Below are 18,335 nucleotides of genomic sequence, written 5' to 3'. Positions count from 1 at the left end.
GTTTACCTGAGACAGGATAGCTCCATCATCTCTGTTTAGGCAACTGTAATTGATAGTTTCTGTAATATTATGAGCACAGAGTACAAGAAAATAAACACTGATCAAAGAAAGCATAACCCCTTAGTGTATTCAAAGGCTGCCTTAAAACCGCTCAACTAATTCCAAGTAATTGCTTAATATACAAGAATTTTTTATTATTGCTGAGGGTCACAAAGCTTACAAAGTGGGTTATCTTGACTCAGCCCTTAGGAAAGTAAATCAAATGTAAACAAAGTAAACTACTACCATGGTCACCACTCAACACCCTGTAAGAGAGCAGATCATTAAAAACCAAACAATAAACCCTTTTGAGAAACCACGCTATTAATTTTCTATTTATTTACAATCCTCCGCAGGCAAGTGATACCTTTACAGCATTATGAAGCGCCATGCAAGGGGTCCCCAGGCTTGCCAACACTTACAATGCACGCACTACACACCAGCCCCAGGGCTGAGTTATCAGCAGCGCCCTGTGGTGGGCATGAGGTTTCCCATTTCAAGAGTGTGGATCCTCTGCGCTCTTTGTCACAAAACAAACATGTCCCAGACCTCAGTTGGGTACTGACTTCAGTAACAGACTTCAATAAAATTTGTGTAGAAATTTATGGGATCTTTGAATTTCATTTATTTCTTAGTCTTCAAAGTTAAATGGCAGACTTTTTGCATTAAAAATTACCAAAAGTTAGCAACATTATTTATTATCTTGTCTAACCGCACGCAACAAGGCCTCTATATTAGGAATCACTGTGTGCTGATAGACAACTGAGAAAATGAGTTACTAAATATGCTTTAAAAAATAAATCTCAAATGAGCCTCCACAGAAAAGGATGCCTACAGCTGCACCCTTGGGAACCCGAACCACTGTCTCACAAAAACAAGGCAGCCAAGCTGGTCCAGTCACACACATTTTTACTGCAGCATTTTTCTTATCCCAAGAAAGATTTTTCAGGAGGAGCTGCTGCCAGTTCCCAGGTGCTCTGCTGTGACTCTGCGGAAACCTGTACTCCTCTGGGACTAGGAATCAGCCCAAGATTTGGGTGCCCAGGAAGAAGAGTCTGAAGTGACTAAAATGAGATGGCTCAGTGAATGCCCAAAGAGAGACAAAGCAATTGCCAAAACCCAGAAAATTTATTCACAGAAATAAGCTAGAAAACTGCAGTAAATCACTCCACTCTACAGTCAAACAAACAAAAAAAAGTTGTATCAAGAGCTCTAAATGAATAATGTGATGAAGCAAAACAGCTGCAGAAGTCCTAGCACATTTTCAAAGTGCTTGTCATGTCAGAACTTTCTTTTGTATACAGAGTTCTCTTCCCTTGACAAGCAATTCACACAACACCTTAAACATTGTCATTAGGCATGTTGTACAAATCTTTTCAAAGAGTAGAAGAAAAAAAACCTAGAAATTTTCTTTTTTTTTTTTTTCCCTTCAGGCTTTTTCTTTGAAGGAGCAGGAGACCAAGCAAGGATTGTAAAAGTTGCAGAAATTATCTTCAGACAGACAAAACCTCACCAAGAATCACAGCTCACAGCTACCATTTCAGTGAGGAGCTTAGCTACGCCTTTTAAGAGCAGCATCTTGTGCTAGGCCAACCATTTCAAGTAAGAAATTCCACAGCTTTGACTCTCCAGAGCTTGCCATTGGTATGACAAACCAGGACATAACAGGGGACGTGTCCACACTAAGTAATGCAGGACTGTGTTGTGACACTTTAAGTAATACTGAACAGTTTGTTTCCAGAACTGGGACTAGCGTAACTGAACCATGCCATTTCATAGCATCAAAGGGTGAAAGCCAAAATGGGCTGGGAAGTCAGGGATGAAGAAAAAAACTTGTTCCTCCCATTATTCCTTATCTTATTTATACAGCTGAAAAAATCTACATTTTCCATCTCTGCACCATCAATCTCTAGCCTACTGTCTCTGCCAAAAGATATACACTTCAGGGGGAAAGAGACCAAAAGCTAAAGTAGAGACAGCATTAAAATACATTAACTAATACTTCTTTATACCAGTGATTCATTCTATCTACTCTTCTATACATTGCACTGTAATGCTTATGTACTTTACCACAGTGATTTATTTTTTACTGCTGTACTATGCCTTTACTATGTACAGCATAGTAACTCCAAAAAACTTCATCCTAAATCTCAGTTTTACTTGAGCAAGCCAGTTTGCAATTAAATATCTGTGAGTATTCCATGGTGATTTGCCCCAGAAATCTCACTTTTGGAAGCAGCAGTATCACTCAAGGCAGCTATCGGATACACAAGACATTCACAAACAACATCTAGGTAATGGCAGTGCCATGACTAAGCTACATTTTGGAACCTTACGGAAGCTGCTTATAGACAGATAAAGCAAGGAACTGGAAGCAGAAATTTCCCTTCTGGATCACCAATTATCATAGATCACATCAATATGACTGATGCCTTGTACCTACTTGGGGGCGTACGGGTCTCAGTGGACTAATATGAACATCATTACCGTTGCAAAAACACATTCCCGGTAGAAATGATGAACACAAGGACCAAATGTGTGTAGGCATCTCCACATACCCCACTCAGGGGAACTGTCAGTGAAGAGATATTGGCAGCTCAGAAACCGGCACTTGGTTTCAATGTGTTTGGCTTAATCAAAACTGCACCTTAGCATCGTAAAGTGAGGCTGCAACAGCAGCACTTCTTCCTCCCCTTTTCACTCTTCTCTTTCTGTGTTTTCCTTTCAACACATCCTACTGGTATGAATGAAACATGTATTGTAGAGTGCTCTTTCTGGAGGATCCAAATCATTAGCTCTGAAGCGGCTGCATAGCAGAAATCTGTACTGAAGCTATTTTATACCAGCTGCAGAAAGGCCTGATTATGAAGTTCAGATACGCATATAAAGTTTAGTACAATGTAGCCAAACAAATTTTTGAAAGTCATATTGTTCTCTTACCTCTCAAAAATGAAACTGCACCCTGATCTATTTCAAAACAAATATTCAAAGTGCTTGTATTTTTTATACTTTTGAGTTAGGAAATACAAGTATTTCCTTAAGGCAAAGGCAAGTAGCTCAGACAAAGAAAACTGGTTATTCCATCACTGTAAGCTCCCAGCACATTTCCACATAACTTACTAAAGCAACTAAAGACAGTTTCGCTAATCTGTAGGCTCCTTTTATTAATTTTTTAACTAAATCCATTTCATTTATATACCAAAAGAAATTTCAGACCATACTTAAACCAGTATCAATATTAGCAGTGCAGAGATTAACAAGAGCCATAGCTGGACAAAACCTCATTATCGGTATATTTATAGTAGTTTTAAATAGGAAGCATATTTAAATCAGTAGCATCTAAAGACTGTGCTTGCTCACTATTGTAAAGAGTTAAGTCCCTTCATCACTGTCACCATAGAGTCCCTTCTTCATTGTGATTTTGATTACATCATACAAAACATCCAAATTAAAAAAACACATGAATGACAAACAACGTTTCTGTATCATAAATACAAGAAGTGGGGGCGCTTTTACTTCCAACTGAAGTGGTGATGCTCAGTGTTTATTGTTTGGGATTTTTGTTTGTTTACTACAATGTTTATTATTATATCAGCGTAAAAGCAGCATACGGACAGTGAATAATATGTACCACAGCTGAGGGGTCACATTATTGCCCTGTAGTGAAGTCAACACGACTGAACACATGTTCATACCTCCAGCTATTTCCTGTTCACAGTCTAAAACATTAATCTAAACTGCAGGTGGACTTGCTGCAGTTTATAAAGTACAGTTGGCTTTGCTATGAAATATTGGATTGCGAAACAGAGGATAAGCGATTCGGCTACAGTTGAGTACTGTTCAGAGGGGAGAAGGACCCTCCAGCAGAAGGAGGGAGTGTGTGGTGCATGCGGAGAGATGGAGGGAGGAGGAGCGGAAGTGCTTTAAAGTGCTGAAGCCTTTTTGCTGAGTGGCCCTGAGTCAGAAACCCAACTCTCTGTCTCTCAGTGGTCCAGTTGAAAACCAGGATAGTACTTCTCTCTCAAGTATGGTGAGTATACTGGATGCACAGTATATATTAAAAGGGCACACCCTTCTTGCATTGTAATAATAGGGAAGTATAAACTTAGAATAGAGCGGCTCCATAAGGTCCTATTGGGAATACCTACACACTCTTCATACAGAAGACGATACAAAGATGCGAGAAAGAACATTACAGCAGCTTGGCTTTACTTTCCCAGAAGTAAAACCCCCTCCTCCACTTTGCTTTTTTCCTTCATAAAGGAAGCTCAAAATTCACCTCAATAATAAAAGTAGTGTCCTAAAAGGGATCTGATGGAACTTAGAGAGCACTAATTCAGTCCCAAACAGGAACTACAGAAAGTCTACAAAAAGGAGGAGATGGCCTCTAAATGCTCCAACTATTCCTCTTTCTCCTGAAAACAAATATAGAATAAATAGGCCTTCATCCACTTGGTATGTCCAAAACAGAATGGACAAAGTCCAAGAAGAATGCTAGGAATGATCCAGTCTAAATTACTAAAGAGTCTTGACATAGATCATAGAGCTCAACCTTCACAGGCACTGACAGATTAGAGGAATGATTTTGATCTACGTGCAATTCTGGTAGAGCCTTAGTCACAGATTCAGAACTATCAGATTCAGACTATCTTTATGGAAATAAAATATTGAAAGATGCTGCCATCAGGAACTGAAATGCAACAGAAATGATAGTCCTTAAAAGTTACCATGAATAGAAGACAACGCAGAAAAACAAAATTCCCAACAGGCCATGAGACTGAACCCCACAAAGTAGACATGAATATTTTCAGAAAGCAATTTACAATAATCTAAAATAAGAGAGGAGAATTTTGAGAGCAGTCCAGAACAGTCCATAAAATCATGAGAAATACCTGTTTTATGACACAGTAAAGATTAATCTTGACTTCCATAAACTCTTAAAAGTAAGAAAACAATAAAAATACCCAGAAGACACACACTTCCTCATGAATCAAAAAGTGAAAAAAAATCCATGTATAGCATAAGACCAGCATAAGTTAATAAGATATTAATAAACCTCATGGAATGCCTTTAAGTTCATAGTAGTTGTCTAAGATTTCTTCCTCCTTTCAAATCTTACCTGGAACATAGTTATTAATTTCAATTGACACTAACATTATCTGTAACAGCCTTGTTAAATGACTGCGGAAGAAAACAGAAGTCCTGTTATTTTTCCAATTTACCCCTAGAAATTATTTTTTTAAAATTATTTTGGCTGCTAAAAATAAATCAAGACTGTAAAGCACTGACAGTACTGTGATACAGGGTAAGTTTAAAAAATTAATTCCATAACTTGCCATTTTTCCATAATCTATAACTGACTCAATTGCAAGATCTTCCTAGAATTAATTTTTCTTTCTGAATACACTGCATTTGAGAGGACTATCAGTATGACTAACCTTTCTCTGTTTTAGAGAGGCTTGGGGTTATTAGTTATCTTATGCTCCCTCTACTGTCACTATAAGAAATGGCCCCCAAACCCTTTAAGAAGCTTCTCTGAAAGATCAATTTAGGATTCAATATAATACTTCAAGGAATGAAAAAGGTATAAAGTACAATTCTGTGGAGTGCAAAATCCTTGTGCAAGCCAGAGAAGAGCATCTGCCTTCTACTTCTTTCTAAGGCAGATGCCTTAGAAAAGAAAGCCTTCCTGCACCATCCATGGTATTAATTACTATACAAGCCATTGATGATACTCGTAGGAAATTTCTTCATAATGTTTTCAAGGGTTTTATATTTAGGTGTAAAAAAAGAACTAATTTCCATTTTTGCATAGTTCTTAGCAATATTTGTTCATAAACTCTGCTGCTTGGCTGAATCCAAAAAATCTACCTGAAGGCTCCTGTTTACGCTTTGTAATGTGATGTGAAGGGCAGTAATCTACTACCAGTGTGACAGAAGCACCATATTTACTTTTCACATTTTGAAAACAACTCATGAAGTGACTGATGGGCTATAATCTATAAAATAAGTCATCTATAAAATCTATATCATCTATATAGAGAGAGAGATTATACAGATAAAATCTATATAATCTATATAGACCCACGTAATCTATAAAATATGTGGGGGAAAGTTCCCCACGATTCATAAATGACTTAACGAAGGACTTAGGATACTACTTCTATTTATCTTGTTAGGTGAATGATCTTCAGGATGGCTTACTGTTTTGCTATTATTTTACTGAAGAAAAATGAGTCATCTATTGCGTTGGTTTGTGTTTTTTTATATAAAACGTCTCATTTAATAAGGATAATACTAGAATGTCTCTATTACATGAACTGTAATACATTATAAGATTTAAATACATAATTTTGTTGTTACATCAAGTAAAAGCTATTAAATTAGTTTTGTTGCATATTAGAAACAAGTGATTTATACAATAACATCTACATCATGATATGCCGTGAAACTAAGCCTTTGTCACAACAGACACTGAATAGGACGAGAGATAAAAATCAGAAAGCCACGATGAAATAGAATTCCTAAATTTCCTACACAGACCTCTATTCCACTGAGCATTAACAAAATCCAGGTACTTACCAGATCAATCAGACTCTCCTGGATTCTGTTCAGTGTGGTGCGTAATCTGCTGCTACTGAGGCCTAGTCCTGTTGATTCAAACTGGAAGAAATACATTACATTTAAGTTGGGAAACGAAAACCCATTGGTTTAAACTTTACAGCAAAACTTCAGTTTGTAAACACCAGCTACAACTTACATTAATGTTTTAGCACATGATCACAACCATACAAACTGAAAAGAAAATCGGCACAGGTCACAGCACTCAACACTGCACTGGTGTGAAGGATGACCCAAGTACCTTTCATGAAGATGACAGCGTACCCTTCATACCAATAAATAAACAGTACCCTTTATTGTTATATTACTGTATTTGGGTGCAGGACCCTAAATTTTCTCATTTGGGCGATAAGCCCAGAATGGTGCACCACGATGCCCCCACTGAGACTTGCGTGCACACCACACCCAAGCCAAATGGTCGTGACTTCTCTCTCAAGCTATAAAATTTCTTGTAATTCCTTATTAAATATCTAACTTGCATATGTAAAATTATATCCATTGATCATTATAAAACAGTGATTATTACTTAATGCTTAAAAAGATCTACCTGAGAAATGTGCCATCTTCATGTTCACGGCTTAGAGGTATTATGGGGCAGATGTTCAGCTGGGAGAAATCAATATAGCTACACTGATTTCCTGGTAAATGCAATGAATTATACCAGCTGAGGGTCTGAATTGACATGCATAATTAATGTAGCTACTTATGTTCTACTTCCAGTTAAAAAAAACAAAGAATAAACAAACACAACAAAGGAAGTAGAAATGGGACAGGTAAGAAACACACATTTACATCAAGAATCTGGAAGTATCTGAATACAGTTCTGGTATGTGATTTGCACCAAAAGGCAATTTACTCAACAATATTTAGGGCACTGTTCTACACTGTATTATTAGACTTCCTTTCAATGCACTAAATCAGGGAAGGAAGTGTTCAAGTTCATGTCATCCCATCCACTCCTTTTAAACACAAAAAGGTATAATTTAGGTCCCCATTTACTGCATCTAATGTTTCTGACTTAAGATGTTCATCTGCTCCAATCCTCCTAAATACTCAGTGAAAATTTACAACTGAGGTGAATTCCCATGGGAAGTACACTCCGCTGCAATCTAGAACCTGATGTAGGAAACATAAATCACTATCCTAGTGTTGACATTTGATAAAAAGAAGTGTTCATGCCTTTGTTTTTCCACAAGTGAAGTCAGCTTTTTACCAAAATAATTTATATTTTTCTTCACATTTTTACCATAGAAAATATCAGTTCTGAATTGCATTTGATTTTGCAGGTATATGGGTGAAAAAGAACAAACAGAAAAAATACTCTGCTTAAAGGAAAAAAAAATATTAAAAAATGTATTTGCAAGTTTCAGCCATTAAATTTAAGAAATTTGCACCTGCACCATCAAAACTACACATCACACAATCTGCCACTAATTCTTTTTCTTTCTGCCTTTCAATTACTAACTTCCAGTAGTTATCTGTAACTTTTGCTTACTTATTCTATAATGATATATGTCTTTCTAAAAAAAAGGGCAATTTCTTATTTGAAATATATCTGAGTGAAAAGGAATGCAAAAACATACTTAAATTTCTGTAAAACATTACCTATCAAGAACTCCAGATTTACCAGGCAACCAGTTACAGCCTTAAGTCAGAACTGTGCAGCCATATGTATGAGGGGGGAAAAAACACAATGAACAAACAAACAAAAAAAAAACCAAAAAATTGTTGCTCAGCATTTTTCCCACAAGGACAGAACCTCATGACTTCACACAGAACGTGTCACTCAGCAGTATAACTGCTTTGCTTCATGGAAGCTATTTCTCTCTGCAAAATGGTAGATACTTAAATTCCACAAACTGATGACCTAGTAAGGTTAGTAAGCAGAGCATTAGACAATTTACAGAACAATTTTACTCATCACCAATTCTACATCACCTCTTACAGTTAAAAAGAAAAATAAATAAAATGAAGTGTTTTCCATAAGAATGGCCATAGGTTTACAAACTATTATGTCTTGTCAAAAAAATTAAAACTCATCTCAAATCTATTCTGCGAAAGACTATTCTATGGCGTGTTTATGAATGTCTCACACTTTAGTGAACAGATATTTAATATAGGTAATTCCTTTTAATTTCATGTTACGTTGCTCCATAATTTGAGATAAGGAGGAAAAGTAGTCTTAACTTGCATCCCACAAATTAAAAAGGTTTTGAAAGAGCGATTCTGGTTAAAACAGTGTGTAACTTTTGTCAGTGAAGAAAGCCAAATACTGACTACAGAGGGTAATCATTCTAAAGTGGTCTGGAAAGAGCAATGACTTAGCATCATGACCGGACATAGAACTCAACACGTATATTTTAAATCCTTGTTTTTAACTGAACTGGCAATGAACTCTGTAAAATTAATCATTCTCCTTATGTGTGTACTAACATATACAACATAGGCATAATACTCACAAAGAATTTCAACCACTCAAGGAAGTTCTATTACCAGCATACTTTTAAGAATCCCATTTGATGCTATTTCATAAATAAAAATGAAACAAGAACACTCTCAGTGGTCTAAATCACATACCATCACCCACTAAATACTATGGGGAGTGAGGACATTTAAGCAGCATTACAAGAGGGTTTATTACATTTATAGACCCTTTGTAAGCATTATGTTTCCCATGGAAAATCATCTGTCAAAACAGAAATTAGGCACACTACAAAAACATCAAATTTTACCACCCATCTGCTATAATGTTTACCTGCCTAGCACTGTGCTGTTCTCTGTTAGAAGTAGAGAGTGATGAACTCAGTATGAGCTTTAAAAACACAAAATGGGAGGTGCAAAAAAATAAAAATAAATGCAACAGAATGTGAATACCAGAGCAGCTGACTAAGCCAATGGAGATCAATTATCTTAACAAAAAAAACCAAAAAACAAAAACAAAATCCAAAACAAAAAATACCCATCTTCTAAACACAAACAAATTGCAAATACATTTGTCCTGCCAAAGAGAACAGCTCAAAACCATTTAGAACCATATGTTGAGTCTGAAAATCCATTACAGTTTGCCAACAGATGATGATGAATTTGGAACCCCACGATATTATTACTTGCGGAGTAATTTAGGGGCCAAGAGAGGAGAAAATTGCTTTTACATGCAGCTTTTCATAGATGCTTTAAGACAATTCTGTTGAAAGTTGATCTATGTTATGTACAGACATCGACAACAAGCATTTATTTCAACTACAAGCTCACTCAAAAAACCCCTGTTTTCATTAATTCGATTAGTTTGACAGAAGAATATTAGATCTGAAAGAGAGTATTTCAAACCTCTTAAACCTTAGTTACTATTTAACTTTCATGTCCCCCTCGTCCTCTTCCTTTTGCTATTCTTATCTAAGTTAGAGAAATACGTATAGGAAATCAAATCAACTCAGTCTCCAGGCTCCAAACCACCACCCTCCTTCTGCAGACTGCTCCTTTGCTCCTCACTTTCTGCCACTACTTTTAGGTATTTCATGTTGTCTTTCCTTCCTTTCAAAATACTGCTGGAAATAGAGTACAAAATCTATTCAAAACATAATAGGATTCATGTCCCGGTGATAATGATGCTTCCAGTGCTTATTCGCCTGATCTAATCAGCCTTTTCTTACTTCTGCATTCAAATCCATGCAGGTGCCACTAATTTTTCTGGGCATTAGATATTAGGTAGTATTTTAAGTAAAGAGATCTCCTCTGTATTCTCATTCTGTGTGTATAGTGATACTTGAATGAACAATGTTTCTACCTACCGTGTCATTTCGGCCAAAAAATGTATAGACTGCATACAGATAGTAATCGAAGAGCTGGGACATGAAGTGGATCACATCAAATGCAATTGGTTTCAGAATATTCATCATCTGCATATATTTCCCTTAAAAATTAAATACAGAAGATCAGTTTGTTTAACATAAGTGCTACAAAGACAGCACTGAGTTTGACAAACTCAAAACCAGCTTTACGAAGTTTATTAATTAGCCTTGAATATTGATTAAGGACAATTTACAACATTTTAGAGATTGGGATGTTTAAAAACAAAGCTAAATATGATGACTAAGACACCACAAATGCCTAAAGACTTCTCCAAATGTGGATGTTAATCCACGTCAAAATGCCTTGGTCTTCTGGTACCAAATTGAAAACATACAGCTTTCTGGATCCTCTACAAGTTTCAGCTTCGTTTATCGAAAAAATAATAATCCCTTAAAGTAGTCTCTAACAAATGATATATAAAGCCACTGAAGATTTTACGCATTGGTTTGTGTTTAAATATGCACATGTGGATCTTTTTCAAGCAACAGAAAAGCACAGTATAAAAAGGATATGCCCAAGATTGGATTTCATCCAACAACTCCAGGAACGATGTGTTTCACATCAGCAACATAGCATTTCCTGCTCTCCTTCCTTTTTATCCTTGAGTAAAAAACCCAAGATGCATGTTTGAAATGTTTCTAGAGGGACAGACTACAGAAAAGAAGGATGCCGGGTCCCTGGCACGTGCAGGGAGAAGAATAACTCCTTATCTTCCTTCCTGTTGTCTGTTGTTGTGCGTTTGACTTGGGAAAATAAAAATTTTTAAAAACCTCAGGACCTTCATCTATGTTAGCCGAGTCAAACTGATCGTACAATTTGGACTCGGAAAGAATGTTTTCCATACAGGTATAGTTCACAGGGCCTACAGTTTTAGTTATTTTCTTTTCCGGCATCAGGCATGGTTCTTTTCACAGAACCATACAAGAAGCGTACTTAATGAAAACCTCGATATTGTGGATACCTTACATTTCTGGCTGGCTAGCTCAAAAATGACATACTGCTTGCCCTATTAGCATCTTAAAAACATAAAGAATATATAATAAGCTCTGGGTTATTATAGTTTTTTTGAACCAAAACATAAATGCAGTCCACCCAGCATGTAGGATATAGCAGATCATTTAACAAATTGTCATATTCCAGCCATGTTTTGATGTGACAGATTGGAAAAAATTACATGAGGGTGCTAAAATATTTTCTTTTTCCTGTAGTCAGCAACACTGTTTTTCAGGTTAATGCTGAGCCCAGCAAAGTAATTACTAATTGATACAGAAAATGTTTGTCATGCAGAGAAAATGAGTAACAAAATAAAAAAAATGAGCTGTTAGTGTCAGGGGGGGTTATTTGAATTTTTTTTAAGCAATACTTATGTAGGTCAGTAAAGATAACAATAATTTGGCAAATACATGATACAGTAGATACATGGTAAAATGATATAGCGGTATGGTAAGAATCAAGCAATAATCTGACATTGCTGCTTTCCAGGTTTCTATCTAGCTTAGACTCCCTGGTTGAATGAATACTATGCATCTGTTATCCCAGTTTGCTAACACAGGCAAGCATATATTTTGTTATTTTTGGAGATTTGACACAGGTTGCAATGCTTAATATTTGGCAGTTTAGCCCAATTGTTAATTCTGTGCTTAATTATCAATGTTTTGATCTACACCATTACGAACAAGCGGCAAAGCAGACTTAAAAAAATTTCTATTTGTCTTCCAAGAGGGAAAACCAAATGCAGTTAGCTCTAGCACAGCCCAATGTGGAAATTTTTGGATGTTTGGAAAAGGATGGTACCCTAATCAAAGCAGCTGTCCCCTCCACATGTGCTATCGGAATATTTTGTATTGCCACAGGCTGATTTTTTCTGCTTACTCTGTGATAAACACATTTTTAAACTCGCCTGCAACACATACAATATATGAGGGTGATGTGTCACATTCTGGACAGTCAGATTTCCAAATATCTGTGCAGTTGGCATGAATATTCAAGGTAATCTCACAGGCAGTATCTTATGCTTTTCCAAAGGGCTACACACTGTACACTGCCCAAGTATTGTCCCTATAAAAATCTTCTGATGCCAAGAACATTTCTCTATTACTACATCACTCAGCATCTTGACACAACACGTGTTCCAAGAACATTTCCTCCTAGTTGCTCTCTCTAACGGGATGCCAACTTTTAACTTCTATACATTCTTATCTAGTTGCACTAAAGTTCTTATTTTGGTTGAAAAGGGGTGTATGAGAACATTTCCAAACAGCACTAACAGGCCAAACCCATGCCGTGCTAGAAACTCTCAGGAACACTCGAAAACACCACTTAGAGATTCGACAACTCAAAGTAGCTTGACTTCCTAGAGGCTCTCTGTTAATAGCTAAAACTGCTGAACATTTGCCAGGTTTTTTTGAAGTATTATTTCCATCACTTCTTTTGTCCTTAAAGACAGTAAGTAGAGAGTACTCTCTATCACACTAATCTATATGAAACTGATCACTAAAATCAAAAAGGTAAATAAATACACAATCTCCTGAATAATACGTATTTGAGTTTTTGTATATCTATGGCCACTAGTAAAATCATTTCCTAGGGAGCCTCACAATCCCAAACACGCAGCTTCCTACGACATACATTAGGAGCTAAAATGCCAGTTTGAAGCAAAAAGTGAAAAGCCCATTGTAATTATATCAGTTTGAAAGACTGTATGATTTGGGATTTTTATGCCCCATAAGGTTCTATGCTATGTGACCAATCGCTTATTTCAGCTACGAGATACCTGCTGTGAGATTTGTCATCACCATTATTATTTTCTTAGAAGTTAATGGGTTTCAAACCAAGAAAAAGCGAAGAGTTTCTTCCCAAAAACTATTCACAACAAAAGCAAAAGTGAGGCACAAAAAGGCATTAAAAAAAACCCAACCTGAGAAATAGTTTAATGGGTATTTCTTAAGTCAGAATGACATTAATTAAAATAAGAAAACACCCAAGGAATATATACAATGGCATAGTCATTAATTATTCTTGTTGATGTATAGAACCTAGGTCAAAATATTCCATACAAATTTAACACAGGTTCATTCTTCCTTTATATTTTAAGTTAACATTCAATGGCTTGATAGGAAAAAATTAGCCTTATAAATAAATCTAATGGTTAATTTATACTGGAAACAGAGAAATAATTACCTGGCTTACAAACTTGAGGGAAGACCAGATAAATTGAACCGTTCACTTGAAATTCAAGTTAAACAAAGTTTTAGCAGCTCTCACTTCAGTTATATATAGCAACTCAGTTATGTAGTTTATATTTATTAAGCTACACTTTGTTTTATTCATCTAGCCTCCATACAAAGCATAGAGCACATAGAAATAGTTCAAAATGGGTTACGAGCACTGTTATACCCATTCAGTGAGTACTACTACTTACATACATCCCTTCCTAAAAAGTGAAGCAACAATTTCTTTTACTTGATTGGGCAATTTAAATCTGCATCTCCAACCCACTCCAGACTTCCCTTTTTAAACCTACTTTCCTTTATGATTTGTTTTTCGACAAGGTCAGGGAGGTGATCTAGGTCTTCCAAAAGTGCTGATGCAACATACAAGAGGCAGGAATATCAGTGACAAAATATAGTAGGGACAAAAACTGCGTAAGTACTCACATTATTGCTACCAAAACAAATGTGTCTTAAAATAGAGCCTTATTTTCAAGGAATAGAACTAAGAGAGTACAGGCTTTCTATAGGTAGGGCATGCCTACTGTGTCCCCTGTACTGCATTAGCCCCCAGCTTATTTTTTGTGGTGCCACATCGCTGGTCTTGCATATGCAATCCACTTTGTCCAACTTCTTTATCTAAAAAACAGACCCTTAGCCCATACTGTATGCTTAGATCTCCTGTGCAGAGCACAGGAGCAGCTTCAGAAGAAAAGTGCTAAGATATCTATGCAATGACATGCAGGCAAAGACATCCAGGATAGTCAACAAACTCTATCATCTTCTGGAGTTACCTACTGTTCTCCATTGATAATGAAGGAATCCTAGACAACCACCTCAGTTATACTCCTTGAAATTAGTGTTCAGTGCCATGGCATTTTCCTAGCCAAAAATCTGAGACAGTGCGAGACAAACTGAAGCCTTCCATGGCCTTAGCAGAGACTACTGTTAAACGACAGGCATGCTCCAGAGCATTCCTGTCTGCATGGGGACAATCCAGGGGACTGGATCAAACCTGCATCTCCTACAACCTAGTATCACACCCAGCCAAATCTGCTCGGCAACAACATGTTTATCTTCACGTTTTATAGGGATGATTCAAAAGACAAGAGGGGAGACAAAAAGGGAAAAAAAACCTAATAAATCAGTCTGGCTAAGCAGTGGTATCTTATTTGTTTCTTGTTTCTGTAGCCATTAACCCTTTGATAAAGAAATGTCTCATGTCCCTGGGGATCTTGTCTGAAGAAGTGAATGACATATGTGTATACACTAAGGCCAAAAGTCACGACGAAAGATGAAGGCATTTTCAACTTCTGTGGCACAGGTGTAACATGCAGTTTACGCATAACAGTATGCAAAAAAACCCTGTTTCAGTTATGATACCAAATGGTAGGTATTCCTCAAAAAAGGTACAAATTAAGGTGAAAGTGAGGTGGGGTCATTGCATATTAGAAAATGAGAAACAGCAAAGAAACTAGAAGGGAAGAATGACTAGGACAAGGACAAAGGGGAAAACCAGACCTATTTACTCAGGAAGTTTCATTAAGAGCTAGAAGTACCAAAAGTCTTTCCAAAATTAAATTTTCCAAAGACGGTAAAAATCAGTAGTTTTCCAATTACAAAAGACCAACAAAAGCAAACCAAACCAGGGGGACGTGACAGGACAGAAATTGTAGACAGCCCCAAAGCAAGAATGAATAGTTTGCCTTGGTTTTCACCGACAACAGTGACACTGAGAGTGAGAAAAACGAGGAGAAGGGGAACAGGATGAGTAATAGAACTGAACTGGCCACTTTCAGGCACACTGAGAATGGGCTGGAACAGACCTTAAAACAGTCAAGCTACAAGAGCAAAGGAATCAGTACATAACAAAAAATGTCCGTGAAATCACCAGTCTGGTAATCAGTGTAATAAGCTGTATGGGCAATAAGCAGTCAAGGCATGGGTTGTACGGCTACAATTGAAAAAGAGCAAATAAAAACGTAATCAAGAGGAGGGAAAACAGTCGTTCAACTATTGATCTACTGCTTTAATTTGTAGGATGCAGGACTTCAGATCAAGTTTTGAGGAAAGTATGGAAGTGACAGAAGCAGAAAGATGAAGGCAATTAAGATTTACTCAAAGTATTAATTTAACAACATTGCACAGTAAACAAGTGAAGCCAGAGTTTTTTAAAAGAGTAAGGGTTTAATAAAAGAGAAGACAGAATGGGGCGTGTTGAAAAGGGAAGTATCTGGAAAAGCTGCTAGTGGAGTTCCCAGCAACTGGCCTCTTCTTTAATATTGTCATTAATGACTTTGGCACAAAAATAGGTGTGTGATAATGGAAAAAAATAAGAAGGCACCATCAAAACAGAAAAGGATTTACATAATATACAGGAGGAACTGGAGGACCTTGATGACTGCTGTAATAAAAATTGGATGAAATTCAATAGTACAAAATGTAAAGCCATGCATTTGAGGACCAATTAATTAAAAACATACATCTTTCTATAAACTATCAGCTCATCCATTGGAAAAAAACTGGGAAAGTGAAGGACCTGCTGGCTGTACAAGCTCATTACAGAGGGACTGAACTGCCAGTACAAGGAAGCTGTGAGAAATCTGACAAGGTGCAAAAGGGAGGCAACTTGTGACCAGGACGCTGCGATACAACAGTGACACAACGCAGTGAGATCTCATCCAAAGCATTGCACATGATTTTGATAAGCCTATAACAACAGCAGAAAAAGAACTGGTAAAGAAAGTAGGGGACTTAAGCTTCTGGTGGATAAATACAAAGGATATGAAAAAGCTTGGCACATTTAGTTTAGCAAATCAAGGACTGAGAAGAAACAGGATTTGCTTTCTGTAAAAACATCAGGGCAGCGTGCATCAAAGAACAAAATGATCTGTTAAACCTCAACGTTTATTTTGGCATAAGATCAAGTGGGCAGAAAATAGGTGGATAATTCTTTTTTTTTTTTTTTTTAACCATGAAATTGATAAGGCTTCTAGAATAGAATTCCTAATAATAGATAGAGTGGTGGAAACAAAACAGAAATATTACTAAGCTGGAGCTCAAAACTAGCATATTTACAGGCAGTACTAAATGACATGTCTTCCTGTAGAGCAGGCTGCAGGAAATCCCTTTCCAATTCCATGTTCCAAATAATGCTATTATCAGTCATTACAGAAACACTATAAAACACCCCAGTAGCAGAAATTTTGAAAATTAAATGTCATTCCAAAGGGGGGGGGGAGCATATGTATGAGCTTTGCAAATAATGTTTAAGTTTGGGGTTATGGCCAGAATCCACAAATATAAAGATTCCTTACGTAGAACTGGAAAACTAGAACTACAGCTCCACCTGCTCTAACACTGTGTTAGGGCAGGGGGGCAACGGCAGAGGCTGGGGGAAGACCGAATGATTTACATGAAAGTGCCACGTGTGATTTCTAGATTCAATCTTAACTTTTCTTAGAGCAAACCTTTATTCTAGAAGGTAGCAAACAAATCTCTCCAACCTAACTCACAGATCAATAGCAGAAAAGTTATAACAAAATAATCTCAATTCTTATTTCAGGTCTATATTGTAGATGTTCCAAGAGAAAAAAAAAAGTGTCAAAAATGGTTGAGAAAATTAATTTCTGATTTATATGCTGCCCTCTCAGACAGCAAAAGGTAATTTTGTAACTATACTACTTCAAAATGAAGCATTTCATCCACCAAGACACATTAGCAACATAAAACAATCTATTTCCTTTCTATCTTGACTGGTTTTACGCATTCAATATTTTAGACAATTAATCCACCATTATTAGTTAAAATCGATACAATATATATAAAAATATATGCATGCAGATTAATTTTCAAAGTAAAAACAACTCCCAAGATATAACCAAACTTGTCTACTTAATTAAAAATACTTTCGTTTACGGCTTAATTTCTATTTTATTAACATTTTCAAAGAGTGGAAATAGAGCCCAACTAGATATATTTTTAAAAGCCTTAACATTCATTTAACGTATTTGCCATCAATAGGTTTCCATTAAAATAAAAAACATATATAAAAACCTACAATTGTTCTACATACCAACAAGCCTTATTACATTCAGTGTAGTGTTTGTTAGGATAGGTGCATTCACTTTATTGAGGTTATAATCTGATCTCTTTCTGCTCCTCAGAGTTTCTCGAGAAACACTTTAAAGAAAAAACAAAATACACCAAATGTGACTGTCTGTTATATTCAAGAACATAAAAATTAAATTTAGTAAAAAATAAATCTCCCCCCCCACCCTTCTTTCACATGACAGTACGTCTTCCAGCACAGTATTTTATTTATACCAAAGCATAACTGGGTTAGGGTTCTAACATTTAAAGAGAGAAGCCTGGCCTAATTTACACAAAATTGCGCTAGAGAAAGGAGTTTCTCAATTGTAGTCCAAGGCTTGAGTTCTTCAGGCCTCTGTCTGGCCTCAGAAATCATTTTAACCACTCTGACTCAAATTCATAGTTTATGAAGTAAAGAAAATCAAACGAATGCAAGTCACAACAAAACAGGGGTAGATTAGTAAATTTTAAATTAATTTTTTCATAAATTGTAGTCCTATGAGAAGCAGGGAGTTAGACTGGATG

At 36.5% G+C, this 18,335-nt stretch overlaps 1 protein-coding gene across 3 annotated transcripts in view; it reads right to left on the bottom strand.

Moving 5' to 3' along the window:
• VPS50 (VPS50 subunit of EARP/GARPII complex) overlaps positions 1-18,335 on the bottom strand; it is an 89,800-nt gene that overhangs the window by 15,097 nt on the left and 56,368 nt on the right. For 2 of the 3 annotated variants that reach the window (XM_063324843.1, XM_063324844.1), the window contains 4 exons: positions 17,794-17,900; positions 10,449-10,570; positions 9,416-9,472; positions 6,622-6,702 (listed from right to left, as the gene is read on the bottom strand). In XM_063324843.1, coding sequence (XP_063180913.1) covers positions 6,622-6,702; positions 9,416-9,472; positions 10,449-10,570; positions 17,794-17,900 — 367 coding nt within the window. The remainder of the gene's footprint in view (positions 1-6,621; positions 6,703-9,415; positions 9,473-10,448; positions 10,571-17,793; positions 17,901-18,335) is intronic. The other variant, XM_063324846.1, reaches the window with a different exon arrangement.

The sequence above is a fragment of the Chroicocephalus ridibundus genome, chromosome 2, assembly GCF_963924245.1.
Source record: "Chroicocephalus ridibundus chromosome 2, bChrRid1.1, whole genome shotgun sequence".
NCBI lineage: Eukaryota > Metazoa > Chordata > Aves > Charadriiformes > Laridae > Chroicocephalus > Chroicocephalus ridibundus.
The sequence above is the reverse complement of the archived record's forward strand: the minus strand, read 5'-3'. Positions and strand labels throughout refer to the sequence as shown.